This window comes from Gracilinanus agilis, chromosome 2 (assembly GCF_016433145.1).
Source record: "Gracilinanus agilis isolate LMUSP501 chromosome 2, AgileGrace, whole genome shotgun sequence".
Classification (NCBI taxonomy): Eukaryota; Metazoa; Chordata; class Mammalia; order Didelphimorphia; family Didelphidae; genus Gracilinanus; species Gracilinanus agilis.
Genome location: NC_058131.1, coordinates 613,439,979 through 613,459,250, shown reverse-complemented (window position 1 = coordinate 613,459,250; position 19,272 = coordinate 613,439,979). Strand labels below are relative to the sequence as shown.

Genomic DNA, 19,272 nt, shown 5'->3' with positions numbered 1-19,272 from the left:
GCCACGCTGCCCCCTCCCCACCCCCCCACCCCAGGCCTCCGGGATGACTTACTTCTTCTGGATAGCTTCTTGCCTCAATAAGAAAAAGGAGAGGAAAATAAGAATTATATTCTGACTTAGTGAATAGGGAGGAATTGCACGAGTCAAGACACATAAGCTAAAATAAGAGACTGGTTTTTGCCCCATTCTTTGGCACTATCCATCATTATAAAGGATGCTGCTCCTGCCTGGGGAGTCCTGGCTGCCAAGACAGTTCCCTACCCCTCACCCCCATCCCCATCCTTCCGGCACCAGCGGTCACCTTAGCCGGATGGGCCTCAGCTCTAATTCATCCTGGAGATGTCCACCCAGTGTGCCCACCCCACCCCGAGAATGGCCATGGGGGTTACAGTGTGTGAATAACAGAAGTTCAAATTCAACTGAACATTCCTCCAAAGGAAATAAATGAAACAAAGGAAGCGCCCCAATGGCCTCCTCCTAAGCTAGGCTACAAAACAGAAAAAAATGAACTGAAGCAAATAGGAGAAGAATAAATGAGGTTTATTAAAACTACCACATGATCATTTTAGGACTCCTGTGGGTAGGTGTTGGGGGATCTCTTAAAAAATCATTTGTGGGGGCAGCTGGGTGGCTCAATGGATTGAGAACCAGGCCTAGAGATGCGAAGTCCTGGGTTCAAATCTGACCTATCTGTTTGATTCTCTGGGCAAGTCACTTAACCTCCAATGCCTACTCGCCCTTACTGCTCTTCTGTCTTAGAACCAATACATAGTATTGATTCTAAGATGGAAGGTAAGGGTTTATTTATTATTTTTTTTTAATCTATGAGTGTGATCTGTGTGTCCTGTATACAAATGTAAACCACAGGATAAAGTCTCAAGCCAAGAATGTTTCCTTCCCATCATTCTCACCAGGCCCCTCTGCTACCCAACACCCCTCCTGCCCTCTGGCCTGCCCCAGGGAGATCAGGAGGAGGCACAGACAGTCAGTCACTGCAGAGATTTCCCCCTCCTCTTTGCCCACCTCCCCAACTTTCTCTGTAGCTTTGGGGATCTTTTCCAGGAAGCAAACTTTGAAGTTGCCCCCAACACGACCTCTGCACACATGCACACGCACACGCACACACACACACACACACGCACGCACACATGCACACGCACATACACACGTGGAAAATTGTGCTGACTCCCGAAAGCAGAGAGAAAGAAGTGAAGGGTAATGACGAAGCAGCATCCGGAGGCAGGCTTGAGGAACTAGCTCTGGCATGGACCCTGTACTTACTGGTACTGAAGATGAGTGGTTATAATTGCCATTTTCCTTAAACTCTGTAAACAGAAAACAAACAAACACAGAAATATAATCGTCCACTTCATGGGGGTGACACAAGCGATGCTGTCCTTAGAAAACCCAACTCTTAAAAGAAAACGCTCCTTACATCTTCCGAGTGCAAGATGGCATCTTCCTGCAGTACCATGTTTCGAGCTGCCTGACCCAGCAGCTGAAAGACAAAAATAAAAATGGTAATCATCAACACAATTTCCAAACTTCCTGCAATCTTCTGAGTGCAGCTGTTGCCCCCTCCCACCTCCCACTGCATATACACTCAAGATGTAATGGAGGCTAATTTTCCATTTGTTCATGTGGAGAATGCATTTCCCCGGATCCATGGCAAGCCTGGCACGGCTCTGACATCTGTTCTAAAGGCCACGGCTTCAGAACCGAAGCACTCTGAAACTGCTGAGCTCTCCACATGGCTCATTAGCAGAGCACTGAGGTGGGGACTCACTGATTTCCCGCTTCCTCAGAAGACTGAAAGGGAGGTATGTTGGGGAGGTGTTAGAACAAAAGGGGAGGCTGAGAATCACCTAACTTCAGAATTGGAAGAGATCCCACAGCCCATCCAGGCCAGCTGGTATCTAAGCAAGCATTGCCCCTACAGTATGCCTGACAAATAAATGGACATTCAGTCTCTCCCTGAAGACCTCTACCAAACAGCAATGGCCCTCCCCTCATAAGGCAGTCTCTTCTCCTTTTTTGATAGCTCCAGTTCTTTGATTTTCCTTTACATTAAGCCTAGGTCTACAACCTATAGCTTCCAGGATAAGGTTTGAAGAAATCTTGGAGATCATTGAGTCCAAATCCTTCCTTTTCAGATAAAGAAACTGAGGCCCAGAGATTTGTCCAAGGTCACAGAAGTCATAGGTGACCTTTGTACCAATTGGTCCCCCCAAAACCCTTAATTCCTCTTCTCTGTGACTGCTCTCCAAAGCCTTGAAGACAGCTATTGTTCCCTGAGATCTTCCCTTTTCCAGGATAAACATCACTAGTTCCTCTGACACTCCTAAGTGGTGTGGGACTACACACACCAATGGGTTTGAGCCTAATATGCAGCAGTTTCCCCTTATAAGACACCGAGGCTCTAGCCACTAATGATGAGTCCCAACATTCCCTTTATATGTTCTCCTGGGCTCAAGAAGCCCAAATCACCATTGTTATAGTCAAGGTCACTACCTGAGTTCTCATTTTCCTTTCCTTTTTGCAATGCCCAATTCTGAATCCCATGGTAGAGTTCTTCTGGCCAGAAAGGTTGGTATCATAACCTAAAAGGACTCATTTATTCAGCTACATGTAATAGAAAGAGCAATAGATTTGAAGTGAGAAGAGCTGGGTTCAAATTATGACTTTGCTAACTCAGGGAGCTTGGGCAACTTCTGTCCAGTTCTAAATTCCATCTAAATGTGAATATTACATTAGTTCACTCCAGTGGTTTCCTATTGTCTTCAGGATCAAATACAAAATGATTTGTTTGAACCCTCTCTTACCTTCCCAGTATTTTATACTTTACTCCTCCCCCATAAACTATCAGGTCCAGTGACATTGGCTTCCTGCTGTTCCAAAAACAACATACTCCATCTGCTCAACTCTGGGCATTCTCTTTAGCCTTCTTCTCCCAAGCCTGGAATGTTCTCCCTTCTCCATTCCAACTAATCTCCTCTCTGGCTTCCTTTAAGTCCCAACTAAAATCCCACTTTTTACAGGAAGCCTTCCTCAACTTCTCTTAATTTCAGTGCCTCCTCTCTGTTAATTACTTCCTATTTATCCTGTATAGCTTGCTTTGTATATATTTGTTTGCATGTCATCTCCCCCATTAGCTTGTAAATTCCTTGAGGATGGCAACTGTCTTTTTTCCCTTTTGGTAACCCCAGTGTTTAAGCACTGTGCCTGGAATAGAACAGGGGCTTAATAAAATGTTCACTGATTGAATGACAGTACTCATTTGATCTTCACAACAACCCTGTGAGGCAGTGAATGTGAATACTCTTATCCCCACTTCACAGAAAAGGAAATTTAAGGATCAGAGGTAAAATGATTAGCCTGAAGATGAATCATCTAGGAGGTAAGCAAGGTTGTGCCTTAATCCTGTTTTTCTAACTTCAAAGTCCAACGTTCTCTAACTAGTATAGGATTCTGCCTCAGTCAAGAAGTCCCCAAACTGGAGTGGGGGAAAGCCAATAAAATGCTAATTGTTGGTCTAGGGAGGCAAGAAAAGCCCGTTTATTAGCTAAGGGAATTATTCTAGGAAGGAATAAATCCTGGCTGGTTGTGCAAAAGATGACAGGATCAGTTGCAAAACTAGGATGTAGGAGATTAAAGGAAAGATTCTGGGGTCAGAGGGGATGGCCAATCTTGACCAAATCCAGGAAGGGAATGTACAGCAGGATATGGAAAGCATCCCTCACGTGCACAGCCCAAGGTCCTTACTCTTTATGACGAAGGGCAGTAGTGTCTTGCACATGGGGAACACATTTTAAACATGGGCTGAATAGAATGGGGCAAATCCTTTCCCATTTCTTTAACTCTAAGGTCATTTTTTCAGTCGCGGAATGCTAATAAAGAGGTTCAGACCACGTGGTAAAGAGGAAACAACTCTGCATCTAGACACAGAACAAAGGGTTTAAAGTCCACTACTAGCGGTGTGACCCTGGGCACATCACTTAACCTGTCTGGGCTTTATTCATTAAATTTAGATTTTTAGGAGAGATGATCTCTGAGATCTTTTCTGTCTTCATTCACAAAATGAGCCATTTAGGATGGGTGACATCTGGGATCTTCTCTTTTTAAATCTAATGATCCTACTATTGCCGAGGGGATTGGCCCCTTCCCCCCGCCCGCCCCTGCCTATTCCTTCCAATCCTGAGACTCCTCTTTCTAGAACTTTTAAGAAACTATACTCCCGAACTCTAGCCACGCCCCCCACGTCTCTCCCACCAGTCGAAGGACTACAGTTCCCAGAATGGACCACTTCGTCTTCAGGCTCATAATCAGATCCTGAAGAGGATTCCATGAAATCCACAAATCCCAGGATGCAGCGCGGCTTCCGCACGCTGCCGCAGCGCCCGCCCAGCAGTTTCCCCGCCTCGCCTTCCCTGCTCCCTCACCTCTGAGCTCCGTGAGCCCTTCAGCACCTGCTTGGTGAGGGCGATCACGTCGGTACCACAGGCATTCACCTTTTCGGTGAGCAGCCCCTTCACCGAGTGGCCGAATCGCGACTGAGATTCGGGCGCTCCTGCAGCCATTGCAGCGGACTGTCAGTTGCTCTGTGGCCACGACGGCAAGTCACTGGGACCAAGAGAAACTGAAAAGCAATGTGAATCGAGACAGGACCCATGGCGCATGCGCGTGGATACGACTGTGCTGGAGAGGCTATGCAAGCATTCTCAAATTGGTCCCCCGCGTCCTTGATTCGGAGGAAGTAGCAATAGTAACCCCTCCTTATTCAAGGCCAGAGTGGATGGTCACAGCCCACAATCAGGTGTGACTGTAAATGGGAAGACTTTAACAGTGCATTCCCCTGACTTTTATTAAGTCTGCCTGGTACAGTGCTCTGTAGATCGGGGGCAAAACATGGTAGCCTTGCCCACGTGGAGTTTGCAATCTGGTAGTAATGCAAAATAGGATGTCATAAGTGCCAAAAGGGACCCAGGGAGTACTATGAAATCAAATAAGTCACCCTTAAATTGGAGGGATGAGGAAGGTTTCATTTTAGGAGGACTGAAAAGGTATATCAGGTGGAAAGATCCAGACTTGGATAAGGAAATGGACTTTGAGTCAGGAAGACCTAGCTTCAAATCCTGATTCAGATATCTACTAGATGTGTGACCCTCAGCAAGTCTCTAAATCTCAGTTTTCTCATCTGTAAAATAAAGATAATATTAGCACCCACCCCTTATTATGTAAGGATCAAACAGAGAGGATATATGTAAAGGGTTTTGCAAAGCATAAAGCACTTTTTATAAATGTCAGCTATAATATTGGTCTCCTCTCCTCTTGATTTGCCATAACCTCCTAAATGGTCCCCCAACTTCCAATCTCTACTCTCTTCATACAACTGCCAAAATCATCTTCCTAATTCATAGGTCTGATCATATCACTACCTTGTGTGAAAACCTTCTGTATCTCCTTTTTTTTTTTTTTTAAACTCTTACCTTCCACCAAAACAGAAGAGTGGTAAGGGCTAGTCAGTGGGAGTTAAGTGACTTGCCCAGGGTCACACAGCTGGGAAGTGTCTGAGGCTAGACTTGAACCTACGACCTCCCATCTCTAGGCCTGGCTCTCAATCCACTGAGCTACCCAGCTGCCCCCCCTGTATCTCCTTATTGCTGACAGGATGAAATGCAAACTCTTCTTACTTATCCTGTAGAGCTCACTATAATCTGATGCCAATTTACTTTCTAGCCTTATTTCACATTAATCCCCTTTGTTCATCCTACATTGCAACCAAAGTGGACTATTTCTGATCACATTCAGCAGTCCCTGGCATCTAGACATTGGAGGAGACTCCATTAAATTAAATAAATTAAATTTCCCCTGCCTTGATTGCACTCTCACCTCATTTCCACCTACTGAAATTTTCATCCTTCAGGTTCAGTTTAGGTGCCATTTTCCCTTGAAGCCTTCTTTGATCTTCCTGTCTGGAAGCATTCTCTTTTTCCTCAGATTGTGGCAGAGTACTTTGTCTGGATTTCAGTTTTCACAGAATTCAGAGTTGGAAGGAATCTCAGTAACCAATCATACCTGAAAAGGAATTTCTCATATAACATACTCCACAAAATATGCCTAGCTTTCATTTGAAGACCTCAATAAGAGAATTCTCTCCAAAGCAAACCATCCCACTTTTTTACCGACTCTAACCATTAGGAAAATTTTCTTACATCAAGCTTTAGTTTAGCTCTTTGAAACTTCTGGCATTAACTGGTTCTCTTACTCTTTAATAAGAAGATTGTGTGTTTCTTTGTATGCATCTCTCAGAAGAAAGAAGGGGAAAGAGATGTTGGCTGTAAAACACAAATTACCTAAGGAAAAAACTCCCTTTTTGATAAGAACTTCTGGGAAAACTAGAAATCAGTCCGGCAGGAATGAGGTTTTGCTCATCTTTCTATGCCATTTCCTACAGTAAATTCAAAATGGATATGTGACCTAAATACTAAAGATCATACAACATATCATAAGCCAGTGTACTGATGGAACTGAGGTACAATTAAATCTCAGGCCATGTCTAGAGTATTCTTTGGGGATGATCTTCAGAGCCACCTGATAGTTATATCTCCTCTTTGACCAAAATGGTATTGCCCAGCTTGTGCACTTTCCTTGTTTCTTCTTTAGCTTTAAAAAATTTGGGGCTCTTAAAAACAAAAAAATCAAACATGTGGTCAGAGCTCATCTGGAATATTATGTCCATTTCTGGGAGGGAGGATATTGATAAATCAGAGGAAGCTCTCAAGATATTGAGGGAACTGGAAAAGATGTCACTGAGTAATGGCTAAATGAACTGGAAACATCTTGTAGAAGAGAAGATTTCAAGGTTACTATGCAATGAAATTTGAGGGACACTGAGAAACTGCATCCCCTTCCCACCTCCAGCTTCAATTTCCTACTTTTAGAGTTCCTAGTTCCTTGGACAATAAAGTCAGCTCTATTGTCTCAAGAAAATACCTTTGAAAATATCCCTGAGAGAGGCAGCTAGATGGCACCGTGGATAGAGCACCAGGCTTGCAGTCAGGAAGACCTAAGTTCAAATTTGGCCTTGGACACTTCCTAATTGTGTGGCCCTGGACAAATTGCTTAACCTCATTTGCCTGCCCCTTGCCTTTCTGTCTTAAAGTTGTTACTTTGATAAAAAGTAAGGATTTATCATATTTGGATTGTATTCCCAATCACATTTGGAAGTAATCTCAACAGCTTTCGTTTTTAATCACATAGGAATGTATAACCTTATTGCTTTTCACAAGTATTTTATAACAAAGAATATAGGATAGCATGGACTGTAAAGTGTTTCAGCAAGCTTCCTGGACACTAACAGGAGGGGGAACTCTTTTGCCCAGGAGACCACAGAAATATAAAACCATAAAAGTCAAGGTTGAGGTAACAAGGGGATGAATTTAGGTACTAATGTACAAACAGGGCTATTGTCAGGACAATGAAGTTCTTGCACTGGAGCTTGGAGTATTCACACACCTACTATAACAATGATATTTTACTGAGAATAAATAGAGAAGTGGGGCATCTAGACCAATAGTCAAGTAACATTTGGGGAGGAGCAGGAGCTGTAAACCCCATGAGAATAAGAGAAGAGTGGGAGATGTCTTTGTAAATTGGAATTTGAGTTATGCTACACAGAAAGTTTATTATTCCCACAGCTGCTCCCTAGGGGGATGTGTATATAATAAAGGATTTAGGTTTTTTTAAACTGTCTTAATTCCATTCTCCACTTCTTGGCTTACCCTCCAGTCTGCTCCACCTCCACATTGCACTGCCTGGTCCCCACAAAGGCACCCTTCTTCTGTCCTCAATCCCATCTCTCTTCAACTCTTTCTTTCTAACTCTATTTTTTTTTACTCTAATAGAATATAAGTACTTCAGGGGCAGCTAGGTGGTTTGTGGATTGAGAACCAGGCTTAAAGAAAAGAAGTCTTGGATTCAAATGTGGCTTCAGACACTTTCTAGCTGTGTTACTCTGAGCAAGTCACTTAATCCCCATTGTCTACCCCCTACTGCTCTTCTGCCTTAGAACCAATATACATATTGTGTATTGGTTCTAAGACAGAAGGTAAGGGTTTAATTTTAAATATATATATTTATATATATTATATATTATATATATCACATATATATAAATAAGCTTGAGACTCAAAACTGTCTTGTTTTCTTGGTTTGTGTCTCTTATGCTTAATACAATGGCTAGCACATAGTAAGAGTTTAGTAAATGCTCTTTTAGCCCATCTCTAACATTAGGAAGGATTTTATTATTAGCCTCTGGCACCTATACTATAGGAAGCATTATATGATTGCCATGAAATTCTCCCAGTTTGTCTTTGTTGACCTTCCTACTTTTCTTATACTCTCCCCCTTCCTTTTTTACCAGTCTTCTAATGTCTTCATGTTGTGTCTGACAACCAGTGCCATCCATGGTGACTCCAGTCTACCTAGGTCCCATCTGCTATCTTCTGAAGCAATCTGGCCTCATTCACTCACATTTCCTCTAGTTTTCATCAAACCCAATGGATTCACGACTGTTGGACAACCAAAGAATATTGATGTATGTCTTCAGCATAAAACAGAGATTCTTAACCTTTTATTGTATTATGGGCCCCTTCTCAGAATAATGGTTTTAATGCAGAAAAAAATGCATGAGATTACAAAGAAAACCAATTATATTGAAATATAGTTATCAAAATGTTAAAAAAACAAAAACAAAAACAGTCAATGAAGAACAACTAACCTAGAAGGAGGTCTCCAGCATTATGTCAAAGAGATCTTCTTCTTGTTCAATTCAACATTTTTACAAGAATGAATAAATCCTAAAATGAATGGCTTCTTATTTCCTCTAGTATCAAATGCAGAATCCTTTGTCTGGCATTTAAATCTCTTCACAATTTGGCCCCTTCCTATCTTTCTGGCCTTCTTATATATTATTCCATCCCATGCCTACTGACATCCAACTATTCTGGACTATTTATTATTGTCCTCCAACTCATATCTCCCCCTTTGCATTAGCTGTTTCCCATGCCTGGAATGTATTCCCTTCTCATTTTTGCCTCTTAGTTTGGTTTCCTGAAGGGGCACCTTCTATATAAAAAGCCTTTCTTGGTCCCCTCCGCCCCTGTTTTTGCACACTCTCTCCCAAAACTTACCATGTTCTCATTCTGTATGTTTTGTATATATTTCCACGGGGAGATATTATCTTCCCTATTTGAATGTAAACACCTTGAGCCTCCCCAGTACTTAGCATGGTTCCTGACATATCCAAGGTACTTAATAATTCTTGTTGCTTGGTTGGTACAGCGAATCTAGCCCAATCCCTTCAGTTAACAGATGATGAAATAAAAGAGTGATTGATAGTCCCCAGAAACTAGCTGCAATCACTAACAACAGAGAACTGAGCAAGAACAAGCCTCATTATCTCATATGCAAGCCGGATAGTTTTGCTCTGAAGTGGTCTGTCACCAGGACGTTCAAAGAGCCAAGTTGGGGGTATGAATGGACAACCATCCCGGACACAGTTTGACCAGTGCCAAGTTCAATGCTGCCTGCCAGAGAAGAGTCGCAGTTCTAGCCAGCTAGGAATTCAGTCCTCTGCCAGCCTTAGGGAAAACTAATCTCATGTAAATCCAAATATCCTGGCTCTCTGGTCATGTGAGTAAACCTGTGGAGATATCTAGAGAGGGATGAAGCTTTGTAGAGATCAAAGTATGGGTATGAAACATGGCTGATAACATCAGATTCTTTTCAGTCCAGTTTTGCTCACTGTTTTCCTTTCTTCCTCTATCTTTAAAAACTTTCTTTTATCATATGATGTAACTCTCTGGAAGGGGGAACAGAAAAGATACAGAGGGGAATCTAGGCAATGTGAAAACAACAAAATAAATACTTTAATGTATTTTTTTTAAGAGTGATGGTTATATAAGACATCCAGAGGACTGGACTACAAGCAAATGACAATTCTGCTGAGACTTTACTATTTCCATTAGACGGTGCCGGTTGCGTAGGTGAACTTTGTTTCATTAAACCAACCTCCTCTGCTTTGGTTGTCTGTGAATAACTGACAGCAAGAGCACATGGCTGATGATGGACTGTGAGAAGCTATATGGAACAAGGAGCAACACAGCGATACTAAAGGACTGAAGTTGAAATAACCAGAAGGTCTCCTTTACCAAGGAGACAGCAGTAGAACGATTGTTTTGTTGTTGTTCTTTTTATTTATTTGTTTGTTTAATTATTTTTTAAACCCTTAACTTCTGTGTATTGGTTCTTAGGTGGAAGAGTGGTTAGGGTGGGCAATGGGGGTCAAGTGACTTGCCCAGGGTCACACAGCTGAAGTGTCTGAGGCCGGATTTGAATGTTGTTGTTCTTTTTAAAGAGAACAAGGGATCCACATGCCTTTTGACAATGGAATGTAGAGGTCAAAGGACAATGGAGGTCAAAGAGCCAAGGTGTATTCACTTAAGGACTTTTTAATTTTTTTTAAAACAGAAGTTATAGGAGATCAGTCTTAGAAACTTTGTTATATTCCCACCAGCCATGGTTCAGGTCCCAAAGCGCAGATGCTAAGACTCTCTCTGTGGAGATATAAGCCTTCTTGGATCTGTAGCAGGAACCAAAGTCCTTTTTCAAAAGGCCAAGCAACTAAGGGGGATCAGGGGGGTTTGGGGGAGAGAGAAAGAACATGAAATGTGTAACTATGGGAAAATATTCAAAATAAAAATTAAAAAAAAAAAACAACAGCCAAGCAGGAGGAGTGATAGCTAATCACTCACGTTAAACTGTTAATGAGGGAATGGAGCATGCTGGTGGCAATGGTGCTGTTAGACTTCATTAATTTTGCAGATGCTCTCTATCATTAACAGCTCCGTGCTAGTTGTGACCAGCCTGCAAAAGGCACATTAGTCATTGACTGTCATCTGGTTATCAGTGGGCTGTCACTGACCCTCCATTGGTACTAAGAAGTAACTGGTGCCACCCATCTTGCTCTATGGCCACGAAAGAAAGTGCTGCAGGTTGACTTTGGATATGTGAGTCAAAAGAGGACCGAAAAGAAAGGACCTACTTGTACAAAAATATTTATAGCAGCTCTTTTTGTGGTGGCAAAGAGTTGAAAATCGAAGGGATTTTCAATTTGATTCAATTCAATTGAAAATCAATTGGGGAATGGCTGAACAAATTGTGGTATATGTTGGTGGTGGAATAGAATTGTACTATTAGAAATGATGAGCAGAGTGATTTGAATAAAAGCTGGAAAGATCTGTAGGAACGGATGCAGAGCAAAATAAGTAGAACCGGGAGAACACCATACACAGTAACAACAATGATGATCAACTGAAAACTTGGCTACTTTCATCAATGCAAAGTTCTGGGGCAATTCTGAAAGATTATGATGAGGAATACTATCCACCTCCAGAGAAAGGACTGTTGAGTTGGATGGATGCAGATCAAAGCATACTCTCTTTCACATCAGTGTATTTACAGTTTTATTTTGGAGTTTGGCTTTGTTTTTTGTGTTTATGCTCTCACAATAATGACTGATATGGAAGTGTGTTTTGTATGGCAATACATGTATGGCCCAGATCAAATTGTTTACCATTTCTGAGTGAGGGGAGGGAAGGAGACAGTTTGGGTCTTATAACTTTGGAAAACATGTGTTGAAAATTATTATTACATATGATCAAGAAAATAAAATATCTTTGAATTTTAAAAAAGAGGACCCAAAAGTGAGTAAGAAACAGATTTTGCCAGGCTGATGTAACTAGAGATTCTCTAGGAAGTATGAGATTTGTATTTATTCTGTTGAAAGAAAGGTAGTAATCAATTTAAACTACATATTTGGAGAACATAAGCTTTAGCAAATCTTTAGAATTTGTCTGCACTAGCTTTCCATCTCTGGAAGGAAATGATAAGAACATGTCATCTTGGGAAGCCTATTTTAAAAATTGCTAACATTTGTAGAGAACTTTAAAGTTTTCAAAGCACTATAGTTCCACAAAGCTGCATAAGTTATCTCATTTTATGTTCTCTCTATTATATTATAGAACCTATATGTACATATAGGTTATATATATGCATATATAACCTAACAGGTAGGTTCTATTATAATCTCCACTTTGCAGATGAAGAAACTGAGATTGAGAAATTAAATGACCTGCTTTGGGTCACACAGCTATTATCCACAGTAGGAATTGTACTCAGGTCTTCCTGGATCCAGAGCCAACATTTTATCCACTCTACTAGCTATCTACCTATTGTGGTAGCCCCTGCCATCAACTATTGTGATGTGACTGACCATTTCACAAAGTATGTGTAGAGGGGTGTGTGTGTGTGTGTGTGTGTGTGTGTGTGTGTGTGTGTGTGTATACATATATATATCAGAGAATCAGAAAATGTCCACAGTTACTAAGGTGTTATGGGAGAAGTGCTTAAAAGTCTATAGACCTTCCCCCAGGATCCATTCAGACTCTGGCAGAAACTTTGAAGATAATAGCTTTGGATGATCTCTAGATGTCTAGAACCACACCTTCAAGGAAACCCACAGCCTGAACTTTTTAACTATAAATATAAACTACCTTCTGCTGGACATGTTTAGGGGCTCTGAACAAAACTCATAGTGGAGTCAAGACATGGCATTCCCAGCACATAGGTATTGTTCCATCTAAAATGATACCACAGGCTTTTGCACCGTACTTGCTATTTGGGTGAGAGCTATATCTATGTATTGACTTGGATGCTCTTGAGTCTCTAAGGATGGAGGGAGGGCCAAAATTCCCAATTTCTCTTTCACCTGAGCAAGAAACCAAAAGAAGCTTTATCACCTGTCTATAACTTCCCTTCAGAAGAGCTCTGACAAAAAACAGATGCTGATCATATGCTGGCCAGGTCCATTACTGTCAAGACTTTCCACAAGAAGACAAGAGTTTTGCTGAGAAACATTCATGGAACACCGAAGTGAGCAGGCGTTGAAAGCTACTTGAGATCTTGTCTTTGTCGCTACATAGAAAGACTGGCAGCAGCTCTGTAATGATGCTTGACCACAACCACTTTTTGTGTCTAGGTGAGTTAGTTGGATTCCCTAAAGAGCAGACAGAGACTGATGGACAGACAGTTCCCTCAATGGACTCGATGCAAAAAGACCGCCTACCAGTTGAACAAAGGCCACCTGAACTAGATAGTGGCTCACAAATAGACATTTCAAGGGAAAGAAACTGCCAGCAAGCAATGCAGAGAAGAGGCAAAGACTCAGTTCAGAAGCAATATCTTGCCTGCCTAGAACTTCATCTATAGAAATGATACAGAGACACCCCAGAGAGCATCTGGCTAGACCTGAGGAACCCTTCTCACTAGGGCTGTCCTAGTATTTTGCAGGGATTCCATAGTGCCATCTCTACATAACACTATCCAGTCTGGGTCTCCTACAAGTTCATATTTTACAATGCAGGAAGTCAGCTAGATGGTTCAGTAGATAATGAGCCAGGCCTGGGGAAAGGAGGTCTTGGGTTTGAATCTGACCTCAGATACTTCCTTAAGGCAAGTCCTTTAATCCCCATTGTCTGCCTCTTATGACTCTTTTACCTTGGAACCAATACTTAGTGTTGCTTCTAAGACAGAAGGCAAGGGTTAAAAAAAAAAATACAGGGCTATAATTAGCCCATGCCATCAATTAGCTCAGGAACTAGGTAGATAGATCAGCAGACCATGAAAGATCTCAATATATTTGAATAGGTTCTTAAGATGTTATACGGGAAACTGGAGAAGCAGTCTAACAATTAGAATCATTTCTGAGTCCAAGGGGCCTTTATAATGTAGTATGTAAATTCCTTGAAGGCAATGACTTTCTCAACTTTATCTTTGAATCCCAGTCAATACCTGGAACATAACAGGAAGTCCTACATCTAGATTGGAGACTATATTGAACCTTGCTGAGATTAGTACCACTATAGAAGAGACTAGGATCAAGAATGAGGATGAGGCCCGAGAACCTACCCTAGTGAGAAGGGTTCCTCAGGTCTAGCCAGTTGCTATCCCCCTTAATAAACTACCCACTCTGAATTGCCCTCATAGTATGAATTAGACCTTTTGTATATTGTGTTTTTCTTTATATTAGGCTCCTTCTTTGGCACTGCCTATGTTACACTTCTTTCTGAAGTCAGAATTATTTTAATACTTTAGTGTTAGAAAATTAGAACATTTTTGGTACCTTGCCCCCAAGGATATGGTAAGAAGAGCAACAGTTTGAAGCCAGGCAGACTGGTTTTCCTTTAAGGGGGGCAGTTTGGGCTGCCTTGTTGCCGGAGGCATAATTCCCCAACTATGGGGAACTGATGCTGAAGTTTTGAGAGGATTTCCCTATGGAGGTGGAGAGGAGTCGCATTTCACCTTTATTCTAAATTAATTTTACTGTATTTTATGGTCCCTGTGCATCTCACTGCATCCTAATCCTGAGGCTGAATGCTTGACCTATGCTGAGCCAGGCCTACACCAGCATACTCTACCCACCCTACTGCTCGTTAACGCTGACCTGAGCAAGGGAGCCAGAACCTTGGGATGCTGCAAATTCAAAGACTTCATCCAGCACTGGGCATAGCCATCTTGAGACTGCTGTGCCATCAGACAAAGAAATTCAAAACAGAAGAGGAAGCAAGAAGTCTGCCGTTTAGTCCCAAGCTTATCCGAGCAGAACATGGGCTTTAATGGGCAACTGATCACAGCACGACGGGTGCCGAGGTAGGGGATGCCTGGTTCCTCTCCAGAGCCTTTACAGAAAGGCTCCAATAGTTGTGCCATGATCTACAACAGAGAAAAAAGAGCTGCTGACTTCTTCTGATCAAACAGTCCATTTCCCTGACTGGTCCTGGTCCTTTCATTGATATTGTTTTATTTCCCCCTTTTTATATGTAAAAGAAAATCTTGTAGCCCCTCATCCTTGTTTATGCGGTTCATGCTGGTACAAGTGGAGATTTGGGGAAAAGGTTTAGAATTTTGTTATGGGAAAGCTTTAGTGAAGGTAAGGTATGGGGAAGGAGGACTAGACAGTAACTCCATTTAAACATCACCAATGAGCTGTGTGACCCTGGGCAAGTCACTTGACCCCCATTGCCTAGCCCTTACCACTCTTCTGCCTTGGAACCAATACACAGTATTGATTCTAAGGTGGAAGGTAAGGATTATAAAACAAACAAACATTATCAATGCAATAAAGATACACTAAACAGTACCTGCAAGCAAGAATGAATTTTCATAAATAGGAGAATCTAAAAGTAAAGAGATACCAATAACATAAAGGTAAACTGAGCCCTAGATCTAGTAGGTTAGCCCTTAAGGCAAAAGTGAGCCAGAATATGAGAAAGGAGTGCTTCTACATGGGAATGTGTCTGTTTGCTCCTCTGCTAAAGTTAACATCAATGGGTTCTTCTCTTGCTCCCCTTTATAATCTTTACTTGGGTGACCCCATTAAACTCCTTTTTAAACCCTTACTTTCTGTCTTAATAACAAGCCTAAGAGAGAAGAACAAGGGCTAGGTGATTGGGATTAAGTGACTTGTCCAGGATCACACAGCTAGGAAGTATCTGAGGCCACATTTGAACCCAGGTTCTCCTGACTCCAGGTCTGGTGCTCTATCCCTTGAGCAACCCAGCTGCCCTGACTCTATTAAACTAGACACAACAGATCCTCTCCCCAACTGAGCAATACCTAATTCTGTGTTACAGTGGTTACACATACAGCCAAACATGCTAATGTTTGCCTATAAAATGTACAACCTGCATGTAATTGCAAATGCTCATTGATGCCTTAGTTGCTGCTTATTTTAACTTTGCTTAAGTTTTTTATTTGCTTGTGCAAGATTATTTACTTCAGTCTACTACTATTTGCCTGATAGTTGTGCATAGTTTTGATGTTGGCTTATTTATATATATGTTGTTGTTTATGAGTGTTTGGATTATTTTGTGAGGCTAAGGATGCTATTGCTTGGCTTTCTTTGTTCTTATGCTGATTTTCTCATGTATAGAAATATATTGACAGCAATGATGCATGCATGTTATACAGCATGTATGTAATTTATCCCTGTTATACAATGATTTACTCTGTGCTATATCTGTTGCATGTACTGTTTATGTGTATTTTCTTTGAATGGCACCTAGAGATGATTACCTAGAACACTGGAGTCATCATTAATTCAACAGGGCTTTCACTGCAGCAAGGCAATCCTTTTATTCCTCACTAATAGATCCCTTAATTTACTTCTTACAAAAGCTATTCTAAAACTTCTTTTCTCCCTTCAAACTTCCTACCTTTCTCCCTCTTTCTCAGCTGCAGACCTTCCTTTTATTGAGAAAATTGAGGTCATTCACAATGAGCTTTCTCTTTTCTCCTTCTCTTCATCTCAAAACTCCTTGATTTTCCCAATTTTCTTCTTCTTTCCCACAGATTCTGATAACAAGGTAACAGTTCTGCTTGATAAAAGCAAGCCCTTTACAAGTGCCTTTGATGCCATCCCCTCTTAGTTCCTTCCCTACTGCCATCAAATATGTCTCCTTATCCTTAAAGTATTTTCCCTAGATTCTACCATCCCTTCAAGCTTTGGTCTATTATCTTTACTCTTTCTCAGTCAAACTCCTAGAAAAATCTGTCTACAACCATTACCTCTTCTCTCATTCACTCCTCAACCTTTTGGCAATCTGGTTTCTGACCTCATCACTCAACTGAAACTGCTCTCTCCAAAGACACCAATGATCTCCTTTCTGCCAAATCAAAAGTCAAAATTTATCAGTTCTCATACTTCTCTTGACAGGCCAACAGATCAAAAGATTATGCTCTCCTCCTCTTTCCTCTCTAGGTTTTCATCACACCACCCCTTCCTAGTTCCCCTCTTTACCTAATCATTTCTTCTCGAGTTCCTTTGTTGGCTTGTCATCCATGGCACACTCCCAAACTCTGAGTGTTCCCCAAGGTTCTGCCCTAGACCTTCTTCCCCTTCTTTCACTACATACTCTTTCAGTGATATCATCAGATTGCCTAGGTTTAATTATCATCTCTGTGAAGATGACTTGAAGATCCATATTTCTAGCCTCAGGCTCTCCCCTGACCTTCAGACTCATATTGCTAACTGTCCATTGGACATTTCAAAATAAACGACTTTTCAAATTGGAGACACGTTTGAAAATGAATTAATTTCCTTGAAATTCACCCCTTTTCCAAACCTTCCCTATTTCTTTCAAACACACCACCTTTTCAGTCTTTCAGGTTTGCAACTTTTGTGTTTTCCTTGACTCCTCATTCTATATATCCAATAAATCTTGCCATTTCTACCTCTACATATCTCCCATCTGACTTACTCTCTCTGCTCACATAGTCACCACCTTAGTTCAAGCCCTTGCCATCTTTTGCCTAAACAATTGCAACTGCTTCCTAATTGATCTCCCCACTCTTCTCACTTCAGGCCACACCCCATGCAGCCCTTAAGGGTTTTTTCTAAAATACAAGTCTGACTCTGTCAGTCTGCCACACAAGAAACTCCAACGGTTCCCTATGTTCTCTAAAATAAAATATATTTATTTAGTTTTTATTTTTATTTAAATTTATTTAAATTAAATTTATTAATTATTTTATTAATATTTATTCTATATCATATTTAATAAATATATTTATTGATAATTAATAATATAATAAATTAAATTTATTTTTTTAATAAATTTATTTAGTTTTTAAAGACTTCTACAACCTGATCCCAACCTATTTTTCCATTCTCATAATTACTTCCCTTCCTGAACACTACTATTCAGCCAAATTGGCCTTCCCTTCATTCTTTACACATGACACTCCATCATCTGTTTCTATGGTTTTGCATTTCTCCTCTCCTAGAATGCCCTCCTTACTGTCTGCCTTTTCCTTCTGGGTACAACTCAAGTATCACCATCCACATGAAGCCTTCATTAATCCCCCTAATCATTTATATTTAATGATCATATTTATTATTATGGGCAGATGAGAACAGTTTGTTCCAGCGGCCATGAAGGTGGCTAAAGCAGGTGCTACTATGGAGCACTTAGAACTTGGTCAGACATAGAAGATGCAAAAATCATCACCTGCATCCTGGGCTATTTTGCCAGTTGTCCTGACTTTTGTCTTGCCATTGAGCTCCAATGACTCTGGAAGAAAGAGGCTGACAATTTTGTACAACTCTGTTTCACTTAAATCCAGTTCACAAACAAGTCAAGACATCACCCTGTCCAAGATGTCCCTGGTCCTCTTCGAAACAAAAGACAAACAACAACTTTTTAATATTTTATATATTTACATCTGAACTTATTCTCTTCCCTCCTTATAATATAAGCTCTTTGAAACTAGTGTTTTTTGTGTATTTGTATCCATAGCACTTTCTGGTTACTATTCTCTAAACTCACACTCAGTCACAGGTTAGGTTACCCAAAGGGTGGCCAACTTCTCTTAGAGTTTGCCCATTGCGTAACTCTGAAGAAGCCAAGGTTCTCATTTAAGGCTAATGTAAAGATCCCCACATGTTCATCTGGGCATGTAGGGTTGGGTTTGAGTGTGCTGTGGTTGCCTACTTGTAACAAATATTAAGATAGGGCTCCCATGTGTATCCACATAGAGTGAAGAGTGATTCATTTAAACCTTGGCCCTGGAAGTCTTTCTGAAATCTTCTCCCCTCAGATATAACTTTTTACCAGATTTCAAGTGTTCATGCCTTTTCTTTCTTTCTTTTTCATTTTTATTTTAAACCCTTTTTTCATTATATCTCACTTCATATGCTTTCCTATTTTTTCCCTTGTATTCTTGATTATTTGTTTCTTCTACCAGGCAACAAAATGTTGTTATATTCATCTATCCCATCTTCTTCAGAAGATTACCCACTCTCTCAGCTATTCTCTATCATTTTACTGTAATCTGTCCCTGTCTACTAGCTCCTTTCCTCTTGCCTACAAATACACCCATATTTTCTCCATCCTTAGAAAACCCTTGCTTGATCTTTCTATTCCTGAGAGCTATAGTCCCATATCTCTCTTCTCTTTTTTGTGGCTAAGTCCCCTGAACTGTTCTCTGTAAAGTTACTAACATTATCTAAATTGACAAATATAATGGCCCTTTTTCTTTCTCTTTCTTTCTTTCTTTCTTTCTTTCTTTTTCTTTCTTTCTTTCTTTCTTTCTTTCTTTCTTTCTTTCTTTCTTTCTTTCTTTCTTTCTTTCTTTCTTTCTTTCTTTCTTTCT

The 19,272-nt window shown here is 40.9% G+C and overlaps 2 protein-coding genes across 3 annotated transcripts in view; one reads left to right on the top strand and one right to left on the bottom strand.

Annotated features, from left to right (window-relative positions):
* BORCS7 (BLOC-1 related complex subunit 7) overlaps positions 1-6,044 on the bottom strand; it is a 7,732-nt gene extending 1,688 nt beyond the window's left edge. Inside the window, exons 1-5 of one of the 2 annotated variants that reach the window (XM_044662547.1) lie at positions 5,890-6,044; positions 4,440-4,636; positions 1,436-1,498; positions 1,282-1,325; positions 53-73 (exon numbers count right to left, since the gene is read on the bottom strand). In XM_044662547.1, coding sequence (XP_044518482.1) covers positions 53-73; positions 1,282-1,325; positions 1,436-1,498; positions 4,440-4,577 — 266 coding nt within the window. In that variant the 5' untranslated portion in view covers positions 4,578-4,636; positions 5,890-6,044. The remainder of the gene's footprint in view (positions 1-52; positions 74-1,281; positions 1,326-1,435; positions 1,499-4,439; positions 4,637-5,889) is intronic. The other variant, XM_044662548.1, reaches the window with a different exon arrangement.
* An 8,939-nt stretch (positions 6,045-14,983) lies between these two features.
* The window catches only part of LOC123234242 (steroid 17-alpha-hydroxylase/17,20 lyase), a 13,215-nt gene continuing 8,926 nt past the window's right edge, over positions 14,984-19,272 (top strand). The window contains exon 1 of the mRNA XM_044660168.1: positions 14,984-15,049. Coding sequence (XP_044516103.1) covers positions 14,984-15,049 — 66 coding nt within the window. The remainder of the gene's footprint in view (positions 15,050-19,272) is intronic.